Source organism: Dunckerocampus dactyliophorus, chromosome 20 (assembly GCF_027744805.1).
Source record: "Dunckerocampus dactyliophorus isolate RoL2022-P2 chromosome 20, RoL_Ddac_1.1, whole genome shotgun sequence".
Taxonomy (NCBI): Eukaryota; Metazoa; Chordata; class Actinopteri; order Syngnathiformes; family Syngnathidae; genus Dunckerocampus; species Dunckerocampus dactyliophorus.
Genome location: NC_072838.1, coordinates 4,270,336 through 4,283,937, shown reverse-complemented (window position 1 = coordinate 4,283,937; position 13,602 = coordinate 4,270,336). Strand labels below are relative to the sequence as shown.

The following is a 13,602-nucleotide window of genomic DNA, read 5'->3' as shown; positions in this document are numbered from 1 at the left end:
TATTGGTATTTATGTTTATGTTCTTATTCTTTTTCTTGTGTTTTCTTTCTTTTCTTGGGAGAATGAACAGAATAAGAATTTCATTGCATGGTATAACTGCTGTTTTACTATGCATATGACAATACAACTCTTGAATCTTGAATAAACAAAGACACATAAATTAAAATTGAATTACGTAAAATGTCACTATACACATTAAAATAGTGTAATTACATTTAATATTTACATAGTTTAATGGGAAAATGTTGCAAAATATTCCTTGGCATTTGATTATTAAAATGTTGTACATTACCAAAGTTGTTTCCAGTTCAACAATATCTAAGAATTTCAAAAGTCTGAAGTTATTGAATAAAGGGGTTGTGTGATCATATTTACTTGCACAGTCTGATATGTGTTGCCCCATATTTCTGAGCAATAATTTAGATATGGCAGAAATAAGATGCTGTACGGAATTATGCCTAAAGTTTTTGAACGTTTAGAGTGGACAAGTGCAATATGTTGTTTCCAAATGAGATTATCGAGATTATAAAAAAAATCTGGAAAAATAGAGCTCCAAGTTAAACTCGATGAGAAACGTGTGCTTACCTGCTCAGGTAGGACAGCCACAACCTTTCGACGAATTCCACTTCTATTAAGCTATCGTTTGGCTCACTGAGTCAAAACATACATCCTTCAAATACGTTTACCATTTATTATACATTTATTGCACGCATTACCGTCTTTAAAATAACAGTACAATTGCTGATTGTTCAACTTGGGTGTAAAAACTGGTAGCGCAAGCGGAACGGAACCAATGCCATACGCACATATCACAAGACTTCCTGTCAAGGGCGGACCATTTTGTGTTACGCCGTTTGTCCTCCGACAAGAAAAAGTAGTTGATTATCGACACACCGGCTTTTTCCACGCTGTTGCGATATTACTTTTAATGGACGACGAGGGCCAGAAAGATGCAGAAAGGACAGCACCGTCGGTGATTGACCGTTACTACACACGATGGTACAAAGCTGGTAAATATACATTAAACAAGACTAGAAATAAATGCTGCTAGCGTTAGCCTAGCCTAGATGTCATGAAGGAAGCAAGAGCACGAGACTCTTGTTTAGGCACCATAACGAGAAGGAAGAATTAATTAAAGTTTTCCGAGTGCCTGTATTTATTACATGGATTTATTATATGGACTTTCTTGTTTAGATATGAAGGGTAACCCGTGTGAGGACCACTGCATCCTCCAGCATTCAAACAGGCAAGACATAGAGTAGCAGCCTCCAATTGGGTTTGTATGTATGGTATTGATGATTAATATGACATGTTTTAAGATATATTTTGTTCTCTCTGTTTTAGGATATGTGTTATCACCTTAGCTGAGACTCACCCTCTCCTTCAGAAAGGGCGAACAATCAAGAAGATCAACTATCAAATCAGTAATGGCTGCAGCCGCTTGAACAACAAAGTCTCGGGAAAGTCCAAGCGGGTAAACTTCACACACACCCTGGACTGATTTATCTTCCATAGGTTTTACCTTTTTCTTTGCCTGCTCCAGGGAGGCCAGTTTCTTACCGAATTTGCGCCTCTGTGTCGGATCACGTGCACGGATGAAACAGAGTTCACCATCTACAGGTGAGCCCTCAGTCTGGAGCTCTGGCTTGTCTAGTGTGCATGAGTGCTGCCTGTGCTGGAGAGCTGCTGTTCTTTGAGTGAACTTTGTGTGGTCTTGGCAGCTGCATTCGGGGTCGTCTGCTGGAGGTCAACGAGAACATTTTAGAAACACCTGCTCTCTTGCAAGAAAAGGTAAACACAAACGGAAACGCTACATATTTAAAAACATGCCACGTGTGACCTTTAACTCGTGTATGTGTGCACAGCCGTCCACCGATGGCTACATCGCTGTCATTCTGCCCAAATTTGAGGAGAGCAAGAGTATCACAGAGAGCCTGTTGAGCAGAGACGACTTTGAAAAGCTCGTTGCCGGAAGAGACGCCGCGCAAGCGGAAGCCTCCTGACGAAGACTTTCTTCAAACTTGGGTTGCTTTTTGTGGTTAGTGGAAGCGTTGCACTGTGCCTTCTGATTATTAGACGTACCACTTCATTACTGACACTAACATAGTCCATTATGGGGAAAAAAGCTAACTATTCCTACGTATATTCATTATTGTGCTTGTGCTAAAATGCGTTGCATCACACTCTCCGCTGGCTCAATCTTGTGGGTCATAATGTTAGAAACAGCTACAGTATGAAGCAATGCAAAGCACAATAATAAATCTATAAAAATATATTTTTTATGGTACAACTTTTGCAATGGGCCTAATTCTAATTATGTTGTGTCCAGAGATTGTATATAGTGCAAACTTTTTAGTTCCAATCTTTTATTTATAGTTTTTCTTCATTTAAAGCTGAAAGAAATCATAGCTTGAATCGCTATTAGATATAGCACTTTCTTGTAATATGTTTAAAAAAACAACACATTTAATAAAAAATATTGTTTATTCATTCATCATGTCATTTTTTAATTATATCATCTTAATTGTCAAAAGAATAGATGGTCCAAAAACTAGAGCTATGATTTCTTCACGTCTGTCCTACCTCTCACTACATTACCCAGCATCCTTAGCTGCTGTCACTGCGGTAAAAAGCATCTCAACATGAACATCCAGTCACACTTGTGTACCTCCTTGACACCTCGAGTACCATCACACGCTCATTGGTATATGTCGCACAATAATCTTTTCCAGTACACTCAACATGGTTTGATAATGCTAATAAACCATTCATTAATGACACACCTTTAGTATGATAAAATATCCTTCAAAGGACACATATTTGGCAAGTAACTCATTTTTTTCCCCCATATAGTATGGCACAGAGTGTGTAACGTAGTAAAGCAAAGTGGGACAAACACTGACACACAAAAAGTCTACAACAAGTATTCATAACACACCGACATCGGGATCTGGAACACAAGCTGGTATCATGCACGCACTCTTACGGTTTAGCTGGTGTGCAGCAACATCACCACTTTGTACAGGATATAATCTAACGCACAAGCATGGTTGACACCACCAGGGGGCGCTCTTAGTGTCCATGAATCCACAACGCTTAGGTTGGAGGATGTTTTTGGCAGATTGTCGCCACCCAGTGGACAGAGCTGGCTCTGTAGGTTAGAAGCTACCTGACAGGAGGTAGTAAAGAGGGGGAAGAGGATCAGGCCTAAGCAGGCTGGGTTCTTAGTTGCTCTCCAGCAGGTTGAGGCCGGCCATGTGCTGCTCGAAGGGTTTGACACCGAAGTCGCCGTCGTTGTTGTTGTTGAGGACGCCGCCGCTGTCTTGGACGGGCGTGGAGGCATTCTGGCGCTCTCGCCAGTCATGCGGGGAGCCCAGACTGCTCCTCTCGGACTTGTACTGCACCAGGAAAACCAAGATGCAAAAATTTCATCCAGGTTTTCGTACACTGTCTCCGTTTTCATCCGACCAAACGTTATTTTTACCTTCCTGTTGAGCTTGTTGCAGACAGGAAGGAGGTTGAGCACAAGGGTCAACACCCCTCTGGTTTTCTGAATGGATGAGTCCACCTGGCGGGCACACAAACAACAAAATAGAACTCTTGGCACAGACAGTCCAAGTCATTGATGTCAAGGTACGGACAGTGTACATGTGGGCGTAGTTGTAGTACCTTCTGGAAGGTGGCGGTCTTGCCCTGCACAGGGGTCCTGGCCCCTGTTTGCAGTTGCTGACACAAGGCCGCCAGTTTCTCCAGCTCTGACATCACCGCTGACCTCTCCTCTCCAAGCAGCTGAGGAGGAGACAAAGAGATGTCTACACACACACTGACAGGACGAACAAATGGCTTCCCTGCATTGAGTTAAAGCAGGGGTGTCCAAACGTTTTCCACCAAGGGCCACATACTGAAAAATCAAAAGGGGCCACTTTTAAATTTTCCCATTTGGAGCCCGAAGAAGCGAAGCTAGGTGGATAACTCTAGCTAGCTAGCTGCCAGTGACAGCTAGGCAAAGCGTGTAAACAAAGATGCAAGACAAGTCAGACAGCAATAGGTTTGATAAAGGAGTGATCAAACATGCTAGCATGGATTGGCGTAGCCTGTGTTAAGCAGCCACACTGAAGCCATTGAGGTTTTACAGACGAGTGTTGATTCTCGTGGCAATACGGGACAAAGTGCGTCCCTTGTCTGCTCAGTATGAGTGTTGGCAGCCCTACGTGACACAACACACATGTAGGGTTTGCCGCCACACGCCAATTGTTTTTTGTGATCAGCGATACTAATCAATGGTCAATTGATCAGAGCATCGCTACTTTTTCCCTTTAATTTTTCAACTTTATGCTATATTTTTCTATTAATATTATGACTTTGCTCTCTCTAATATTTCATTTTTTTTGTTGTAAAATAATAAAAAATACATTTTACATACAGCACAAAAAAATACATTTTTAGTCATCTTTCAAAATCAATAAGGTTCTTGACTTGAAATAGAAAAAAAAATAGGCCTCCACGTTTAAACCAGCATATACGTTGTAAATTTGGACTTGTACGTGTCGAGTTGTTGACCTTCGCCACTGCAACAATCCTGTCTCAGCCACCTTCCAAATTCTTATTTACATTTTTAAAACATTTCTTTGAATTTTTTAAATGATTTATTTAGTTATATTTATTTTAATATTTTTATTAATATTATTTAAAAATATATTTTTGTCATATTTCAAAATCTTATAGATTTATTTAATTTATACATTTTTTATGCATATGTATTTATTGTAATCATATTTTTAGTCATATTATTCTGTTAATAATTTATTCTAAAAAAAAAAGAGTAATCTTTCAAAATCAATAAGGTTCTTGCTTTGGTGTAGGACGGTACGCAGGTTTGGTGGAAATTAGCTGTTGGAATTGAGACTTCTGACTTTTGTCCTGAGCGACCTCTAACATCTTATGCTGGATCATTCCAAATCAATCAGTGTTCTCACTTCAGCTGCTGCAGACTTCAGTCAAAGTCAACAGAGTTCTTGCTTTGCTTTTACGGGGCAATCCTGAAGGGGGCGCTGGTTATGTCCTACAATACCTGAGTGCAGAAGATTTGTAGGGAGGAGCTCAGCTGGAGTCCTTCTTCTGACAGAACCTTAGGAGGGGAAAAAAGTGTGAGTGTGTAAATCCAGCACTTTCTCCCGCTCTCTCTTCTCGTCCGCTTCCTGAACTCATCTCCTGGGCTGGAATCAATCCCGCCTGACATTTGCTGACTCGTACAAATGACCGCACGTCATCGGCCGTGTTTAAACAGGCGGGAAGGAAGGACACGGACGCACCTCGGCTTGATGGAAAAGATCGAGTGTTGTCTTCAGCAGACCCTCCCCTCTAGGAAATCAATCGATAGGGAAGAAAACACAGAAAACGAGGAAAGGAAGTAAATGAAAGTCATGACTAAAAACAACAAGAATGTATTTGTCGGCTCTCGAGCGTGTGCTGACCTGGTGAACAGATACATGTTGTAGGCCATGCTGGCGAGGCTCTGGCTCTGCCGGACGACGTCGTGCTCTTGCTCCTCCCACTTCTCCACCTCGGCATCCACGTCCGATGACAGCAGGCGGAGCTCCAGACCCAGTTTGGCCATGCTCGTCTGCTCCTGCACATGCAAACACAAACCACACTCGCCGTTGAGAAATGCCCACACTGCTCTTCTCAACGAGCAGCGGGTGCTGCTGTGGGCTCCTCCCCATATAAAAAGCACTTGCAGGCAGCTCTGGCTTGTTTGTGACATAAAAAAAAAAACAAGTGATAGAAGAAACTTAATTGGTGGCTCTACAGCAGGGTTGTCCAAAGTGCGGTCCGGCAGTCCAGGGGCCATTTATGGCCCATGGATGTTTTTTTATTTGCCTGTGGCATATTCTAAAATGAAGAAAACAAAAAAAAAATAACCCCACAGCAAAAATGGACAAATCAGCAGTAATTTTACAAGAATATAATACCAAAATATTAAGATAAAAAAGTTGTCATTAACAAGAAAAAGTAGTACATTTACAAGAACAGTGTCATAACATTCTGAGAAAAAATCATTTTAAAAGCAGAAACTTTAAAATGAAAAAAAGAGATGTTATTTCTATTCTTAAAGTCGGAATATTATGAGAAACAAACAAAAAATAGTTTTTTGGAAAAACTTAAAAGACAAAATAAAGTAAAAATATTATGGGAATAAAGACATAATTATCTGGAGAATATTTACAAGAACAAAGCTGAAATAGTTGGAAAATTAAAAAAAGAAATGGAAAATAACAGCTGTAATTTTCGGAGAATAAAGTAAAAATATTAATTTGAGGAGAATAAACTCATAATATGAGGAAAAATATGCATATTTTTAAAAGTCATAATATGAGAAAAAACCAAAACTAAATAAAGTAATTTTTGGAAAATTAGTTTGGGTAAAAATTATAATACGTGAATGAAGTAAAAATAATGCGAAAAGAAAATTTATGAAAATGATTTAAGAAGAAAGTGGAAATATTTGGAAAATGGGCAAAGAGTGAAGTTGATCATAGCAATCGTGCTTTTTCACCGATATGACAAAGCTGGGATGCAGTTTTTTATTGAAATATAAATAACTTGTTCACATATCTACTTTACAAATTATCCAAGCGGCACAGTTGCATCCTTTCATTTGTCGCTATGTGGCCCTCACTGGAAAAAAGTTTCGACCCCCCTGCCCGAGACGTATTTGTTTTGCTTGCCATGTTTTGTACTCACTTTTTGCAAATGCGTGCAATGATGCAAATTTGATGATTACGTAAACTGCAGACCTGTGGGAAACGCTAAAAGTACACTCGTCCAGAGGAAAGTGTTTATAGCAGGGGTGTTCAAAGTGCAGCCCATACTTGTTGGTTGAATACAGCCTATTTGTCAACAAATATGCATTCTGAAGCAAATTTTTTGTATTTTTGGCGTAAATTAAACACCGGCAAGCATAAGGATAGCTAAATGAACTAAAATACAAATACAAGGAGTTTTCAGCTGCATTAAAATTGTGTATTCTACATTGGTCACTAGGTGTCAGTAATTGTTCGGTGAGACAAGCACCAGACTTGATTGCCGTAACAGGCTTCCATTGCAGGTTTAAAAGATCTCACGGCAGGCGCAATAATTGTAATAACATAATAATCACAATAGTAACAACACGGGATACTGTTGTGGTTGTAATCCAACTAAAACTCAACTCTGAACCCCCAACATCACTTCCTGTCCACATGTCTGGAAGACATTTATTGCAACACACACGAGCCTTATTTATGATATTGATGTTTTCTCTAATTCTATCAACGTTCCACATTCAGTAATGCTAGTGCTGTTAAAAAAAGCGGAAACAAATGAATTTATTACGTTCACATTTTTAGCATCATTAGCGCATGCGCATCGTGTCAAGCCACATCTCCCTGTCATGACGGCAGACAAAGCCACAATAGTGTCCCCACAGAGTCTGCCACTCTTTAATAACTTTATTCAGACCTGATCACATCAACAGCAGTGCAATTCCAGCACCATACATGTACGGGAACGACACTTCGTAGACTACAGCGAGTTGCATTCACTGACACTCCGAACATCACAACATCTTTATTATGGGCGTATGTGCGGTCTAAATAAATTGACAGACAAAGAACAACAATAAGTGGATATTCTTATCTCTCGCTAACGTAACTGCTCGGAAATCCCCGCAAGTACATCTACACTCATAACATGTGAATTCAACTTAAGTTATGTGGTGTCTTTGAACGCAACCCTTCAATGAAATGTTATGTTACTTAAAGAGACTAGCAATAGGCAAATACATGTGTGCTATCTTTTAGCTTGATTTAAGTTTACAGTTCATTTGGAGCTGTTAATACATACAAGTATACTTTATATGTAATTGTGTTGTGTTTTTTAGCATTCGCTTCGCAAAATGCAGCAAAAATTGGCATATTTCAAACACAGTGGCAAATTGTGGTTAATCATGATTAATTAATTTGAAAATGTGATTATTAGATTAAAATTTGTAATCATTTGACAGCCCTCGGTAATGTGAATGTAAAGGTGACTACAGGGGTGTTATACATAGAGGGCTCTAATAATGTTAAAATATGCATTTAGTAGATCGTAAACAGGTTTTCTATGGTCCAACTACGAAAATATTCCATTTATAAATAAGGAAGCCGTCTTCGAAAATTCACATATCACAGTCTTTTTAGTTACATACAGAAATATCTCAAATTTAATAATAAAAGAATAATAAAAAGCTGGCTGCTGCTAACGCAAACAAGACCCATGGACGCTCACCTCCGCGTCCAGCTTGACAGCCTTGGCGGTCTTCAGGTTAGCCGAGTGTTTCTGCAGGAAGAAAGGGGCCGTGTCATGGTCAGGTGACGACAAAGGAGGCGTGTCATTCGTGGATACTCACTCCAGGTCGAGGAAGTGACAAATAAGCTCTTTTGTCTCCTGGGAGCAGAAAAGGGACAGCAAAGTGTCAATGCAGGACACCATAGAGACTGTATAGAACAGGGAAGGGGGGGGGGGGGGTCCAAACATACTGAAAATCATTTTGAAAACTAAAGGCTAAAAGTAACCCATGTAGACATGCTAAGAAGTTACTGTATTTTATATTTAAAGCTGGGGTGTCCAAAGTGTGGCCCGGGGGCCATTTGCGGCTCGCGGCTGTGATTTCATCTAAAAATGTAAATCAACAAGAAAACTACAACAACAACAAAAAAAACTGCAGCAAAAATGGGAAAGTCAAAGTATTAATTGAAGAAAAGAGAAACAAATCCATAATTTCACAAGAATAAAGTCATAATATGAGGATGTCAAGAAATGTCATTTTAGTAGCATTAGTTGAAATATTTGAGATTTTTTTGTTTTTTTTAAGTCAAAAACAATGCATAAAGTTTTATAACATAAACATTTAAATTTATAACATGCGAATAAAGTCAAAATATTAGAAGAAAACATACAAGAAGAAAGTTGAGATATTTTGGGAAAAAAAAAATCAACAGCAGAAATGGAAAACAGTAGAAATTTTAAAGTAAAGTCAAAAGAGTAAAGTCAAAATATTAAGAGAAAAAATAGCTTTGTAATGAGAAAATTGTTGCAATATAATCAGTATAAACTTGTAAAATGAGGAAAAATATCATTTTAGTAACAATGTTGAAAGAAAGAAAAAATACATATATTTTTTTAAAGATATAAAGTTATAATTACGAGAAGAAAATTTACAAGAGTGAAGCTGAAATTAAATAGTTGGGAAATATAAAAAAACAAATGGAAAAAACAGATGTAATTTTACAGGAATAAAGTCAAAATATTAGCAAAAAAAGTCATAATCGAATGAAGAACAAAAGTTGCAATTTTACAAGAATAAACTCATTATTATGGAAAAGCTTCATTTTTAAGTATCATTTCACCTGTATTAAAAAAGCTAAAATGTGGTACATACAAAATATCAAAGTGGCCCTTGCGTCCTTTCATTTTTCAGAATGTGGCCCTCGGTGGAAAACGTTTGGACACCCCTGATTCAAAGTCTTACAGGTAAGCCACGAGACAATAAAAAAAACAAGCTGCGGCCGCACTTTGGACACCCCTCTCATTTAAAAAGAATAAAAGTCCCCCCACCTCGCTTGCCCTCGAAGACGTCGCTGATCTCGCGGACGAGCAGCACCATGTCGCTCAGCTGCGACTCCCACGCTTCGCAGAACACCTCCAGGTTCTCCTTGGCGATCTTGCTGGACGGGTGCAGCGCCAGCGTTTGGGCCGCGGAAATGATCTGAAACGTGAAATGAAGTTTGTTATCTGACAAACAAACTATAAACAAAGCCATTTTATTGACTTTAAAGTTATTTTATTTCAGTTTGTGTCCAACTATTTACGAACTGGAGCATATAAGCTTTATCCATGTACTTTTTTATTATATATTTTTAATAACGTGATTGTGCAGCAACACAAAAAAGCAAAGGGAATGTATCACAACAGTTTTACACCCCATGGAGCCGTTCAGCAAACAATACAAAAATAGTCAGTATGAAGTTTTTGTTTTTTTTTGAAAACAAGTTTAGCACGTTAAATGAATGGGCTATTTAAACATTTGACTTTGTTGTGCAGCATTGTCCTGTGACAAAACAACCCATCAGGCTGAAGGATGGCAACAATGGTGCTAATTTGTCCCACAGGAAATGAGGACATCCCCTGCCGTGTTGTACTTGATAGCCAATTAGCCCCCAAGGCTAACACTGCACCCCCTCCTCAGCCTCCTCATGCCGCTACGTTATTGATTCCCTGAACCCTGACCTCACGAGCGGAGTCATTACCACAGGGCCTGACATGCACCCTGCAGGACAGGAACATTCTGCGGTGCAGGATAATTGCTGGGCATGGAGTAAACATAATGAGACGTGGTGGAAGAGGAGGTGATGTAGGAGGACGCGGCAGACGCTGGGTGATTAGTCTGCCTCGCCTCTGTGATGCAGCCGAGCAGGATCTTTGATTCTTCCTGACCTCGTCTGAAACAAGACAGAGCCTCCTGTGAAGGGGAGGGTCTGTGCTTTCATGTCAGACTCTCCAAAAGTCTCTTCTCTAGTTTGTCACAAGTCGCTTTTTCGAAAAGGAGAAACTAGAGGGGTCTGATGGCTCACAGCCTTGCGCCAAATGTATTTGTGGCGGGCCGCTGAATTACACCGAATGGGCTTTACCTGCGGTCCAATGACGTGGAAGGTCTCTTCTGCGTGCGTGCACGTTATCTCAAGCGGTTCGGTCCCGGACACGTGACACAGCAGCCGACAGTTCTGCCAAGAAAGCAAAATAGTAACAAACCTACCTGTTTATTGTGCTAAATGCATGTAAACAACACCGCATGAACCTGTTTATTTGTTAGCAAACCCTGCAGTAACCAAGGTGTGAACATAAAGTTGAGTGCCGCCTGCTGTTGTGCACGGTTATTGCAGCCATACGTGCAAATTATACACTCGCAGCATGCACACCCACTAGACAGTGAAACTCAAGTCGTCGTTGAGCAACCGTGACTCAGTGAAACTCAAGTCTTCCTCACTTTGTGATTCAGCAAAACTTTATTCTTCGTCAACCCCTGAGTCAGTGAAACTTGAGTCTTCATCGAGCAACCGTAAGTCAGTGAAACTTTGAAGTCGTCCTTTCCTTTGTGAGTCAGTGAAAGTCGAGTCTTCGTCGGGAAGCCGTGAGTGAAATTGAGTCTTTGTCACTTCGTGAATCAGTGAAAGTCGAGTCTTCGTCACTTGGTGATTCAGCAAAACTTGATTCTTCATCAACACGTGAGTCAGCAAACTCGAGTCTTCGTCACTCTGTGAGTCAGTGAAATTCAAGTCTTACTCAAACAGCCGTGAGTCAGAGAAAGTCGAGTCTTCATCACTTTGTGAGTCAGTAAACTCGAGTCTTCGTTAAGCAGCTGTGAGTCATTGAAACTCGAGTCTTCATCACTTTGTGAGTCAGTGAGACTTGAGTCTTCGTCAAGCAGTTGAGTCAGTGACACTCAAGTCTTCCTCACTGTGATTCATCAAAACTTGATTCTTCGTCAACCCGTGAGTCATTCAAACTCAAGTCTTCGTCATTTCGTGAGTCAGTGAAAGTCGAGTCTTCATCACTTGGTGATTCAGCAAACATCTTTGTCACTTCGTGAATAAGTGAAACTTGAGTCTTCGTTGAGCAGTCGTGAATCAGTGAAACTCAAGTCTTCCTCACTGTGATTCAGCAAAACTTGATTCTTCCTCACCTGTGAGTCAGTGAAACTCGAGTCTTCTCCACTTCGTGAGTCAGCAAAACTTGATTCTTCGTCAACCCATGAGTCAGTCAAATTCGAGTCTTCGTCACTCCGTGAGTCAGTGAAACTTGAGTCTTCATCACTTTGTGAGTCAGTGAAATTTGAGTCTTCCTCGAGCACCCGTTAGTCGGCACAACTCAAGTCTATGTCAGCCTGTGAGTTAGAAAACTTGATTCTTCATTGACCCGTGAGTCAGTCAATATTGAGTCTTCGTCGGATATCAGCAAAATTCAGTTTTAAAAAACCCAACAAAAAACAACTCATTAATGACTCCGCCATCTCTAACCTCCACCAGTTGCTCCTTCTGCTCGGTTAGCGTTCGGGAGTACTGCGCCACTGCCTCCAGGTTTCCCTCGGCGCCGGCTGCCTTGAGCGCACGCAGCGGCGAATGCTCCGCATGGACCCTCAGCATGTCCGAGGCGCGGCTGACCGCCACCTTGTGGAGCTGTGGGTCAAAGTCAGGGTGGTCAGTTCTATACAAGTTCTTCACAAACGTGTGCCGTGGGGTTTCCGGGTCCGCTCACCTCGCGTCTGAGGTCGTTGACGCTCTGGCATGACTTGGCGATGGCCACCTCCAAGTCGTCGGTGGCTTCTTTGGCGTGGACCGACTGCTGTGGGGGCAACATCACAGATTTAATTACTAATCAAGTTGCCGTGGCAACTTCAATCAAACCTTAGAATTCAAATTCAAAGGCGAGTTGAGCCTCTGTTGTCCTATTAGCATCTTTAGCATTTTTGAGGACAAAAATAATGACTTGTGTGACATGTTAGTGAGCGCATGCGGCGGGCGGCCAACACGTACCGCTTTGGTCCAGGTGTGCAGCAGCTGCTGGGCGTCCTGGCGGGCCAGCTGGCACAGGCCCAGGATGGCCTGGCGCTGCTCGTGGCCCGTGTAGGCAGAGTCGGTGAAGTCCTCCGTGCGCTCCACCAGCGCCTCCAGCTGGCGGCCCACGCTGTCAGGCGGCGAGGCGTACAGGTTGTCCCGCAGGCACTCCACGCTGGACTGACGGGGGAATCAATCAATTGTTAAATCATATTTTATAAGTAGAGTAACAAAGGCTTTCGAAAAAAAATGTCATGAAAGCTAATAAATTAAAATCAAATGCGCCGAAATTGAAAAACAACCTTTTTCTCAGAAGGACATTGAGGGTATTTCTTATTTTAAGGTGTTTTCTTGTTGTTTTAGATAATAACAATTTTAACAGCCACAAAATCTGCAGTGTAGACTTAAAAAAATTTAAGTAAATTAAAATAAAATAAGCCAAAATTGGAAGAAAAAAAATTCTCTAAAGGACATTTTAGGTATTTCTTCTTTAAATAAGCTTTCTTGTTTGCTGATTTAATTAATAACTGCAGGGTAGACATAGAAAAATATAAGTAAATGAAAATAAAATAAGGAAAAATTGAAAAAGGACTTATTTCTATGAATGACATTTTGGATGTTTCTTCTTTGAATTTGTTTTCTTGTTTGCTATTTTAGATAATAATTATTTTCAGTCGGCCGAGTAGTAGAATTTAAAAAATAAATACAAATTTAAAAAATAATAATAATAAAATAAAAAAAGGAAAAAAAACAAAAAATTAATTCATCCTCTTTGAGTTAGTTTTCTCGTTTTGTCATTTTAGATGATAACAAATTTAAAATCATCAAAGGCTGCCGAGTAAAGATTTAAAAACTGAAATAAATAAAAATGTAAATAAATAAAAACAAATATATTTAAAATATGTATTTAAAAAAACAAAATAAAAAAAGGAAACAATATTTGAATTAGCTGTCTTGTTTGCTATTT

General features: G+C 40.1%; 2 protein-coding genes across 5 annotated transcripts in view; one reads left to right on the top strand and one right to left on the bottom strand.

Annotated features, from left to right (window-relative positions):
* The first annotated feature begins 829 nt into the window (after window positions 1–829).
* abitram (actin binding transcription modulator) lies at window positions 830–12,973 on the top strand. 3 transcript variants are annotated; one of them, XM_054762849.1, is made up of 7 exons: window positions 830–1,010; window positions 1,195–1,246; window positions 1,345–1,474; window positions 1,544–1,620; window positions 1,722–1,791; window positions 1,866–2,038; window positions 9,503–12,973. In XM_054762849.1, exons 1-6 carry the CDS (start codon window positions 929–931, stop codon window positions 2,001–2,003), a joined length of 549 nt encoding a protein of 182 aa, XP_054618824.1. In that variant the 5' UTR covers window positions 830–928; the 3' UTR covers window positions 2,004–2,038; window positions 9,503–12,973. The 3 variants fall into 3 exon arrangements, with proteins under 3 accessions (XP_054618824.1, XP_054618823.1, XP_054618825.1); XM_054762848.1 differs by lacking the exon at window positions 9,503–12,973 and having other exon boundaries at window positions 1,866–2,491; XM_054762850.1 differs by lacking the exon at window positions 9,503–12,973 and having other exon boundaries at window positions 859–999; window positions 1,866–2,491.
* ctnnal1 (catenin (cadherin-associated protein), alpha-like 1) overlaps window positions 2,466–13,602 on the bottom strand; it is a 67,643-nt gene continuing 56,506 nt past the window's right edge. The window contains exons 7-19 of one of the 2 annotated variants that reach the window (XM_054762847.1): window positions 12,615–12,815; window positions 12,337–12,420; window positions 12,099–12,257; window positions 10,713–10,805; window positions 9,640–9,790; window positions 8,432–8,469; window positions 8,311–8,361; window positions 5,475–5,629; window positions 5,313–5,361; window positions 5,072–5,128; window positions 3,670–3,789; window positions 3,485–3,568; window positions 2,466–3,398 (exon numbers count right to left, since the gene is read on the bottom strand). In XM_054762847.1, the coding sequence (XP_054618822.1) occupies window positions 3,225–3,398; window positions 3,485–3,568; window positions 3,670–3,789; window positions 5,072–5,128; window positions 5,313–5,361; window positions 5,475–5,629; window positions 8,311–8,361; window positions 8,432–8,469; window positions 9,640–9,790; window positions 10,713–10,805; window positions 12,099–12,257; window positions 12,337–12,420; window positions 12,615–12,815 (1,416 nt within the window). In that variant the 3' untranslated portion in view covers window positions 2,466–3,224. Of the gene's footprint in view, window positions 3,399–3,484; window positions 3,569–3,669; window positions 3,790–5,071; window positions 5,129–5,312; window positions 5,362–5,474; window positions 5,630–8,310; window positions 8,362–8,431; window positions 8,470–9,639; window positions 9,791–10,712; window positions 10,806–12,098; window positions 12,258–12,336; window positions 12,424–12,614; window positions 12,816–13,602 lie in introns of both variants that reach the window. The other variant, XM_054762845.1, reaches the window with a different exon arrangement.

Bases quoted from the DNA above. Each gene is read 5' to 3' on its own strand.
- abitram (XM_054762849.1), top strand. From the start codon at position 929: ATGGACGACGAGGGCCAGAAAGATGCAGAAAGGACAGCACCGTCGGTG. The intron at 1,247-1,344 runs GCAAGACATAGA...TCTCTGTTTTAG, and splicing joins ATCCTCCAGCATTCAAACAG to GATATGTGTTATCACCTTAG. The intron at 1,475-1,543 runs GTAAACTTCACA...TGCCTGCTCCAG, and splicing joins TCTCGGGAAAGTCCAAGCGG to GGAGGCCAGTTTCTTACCGA.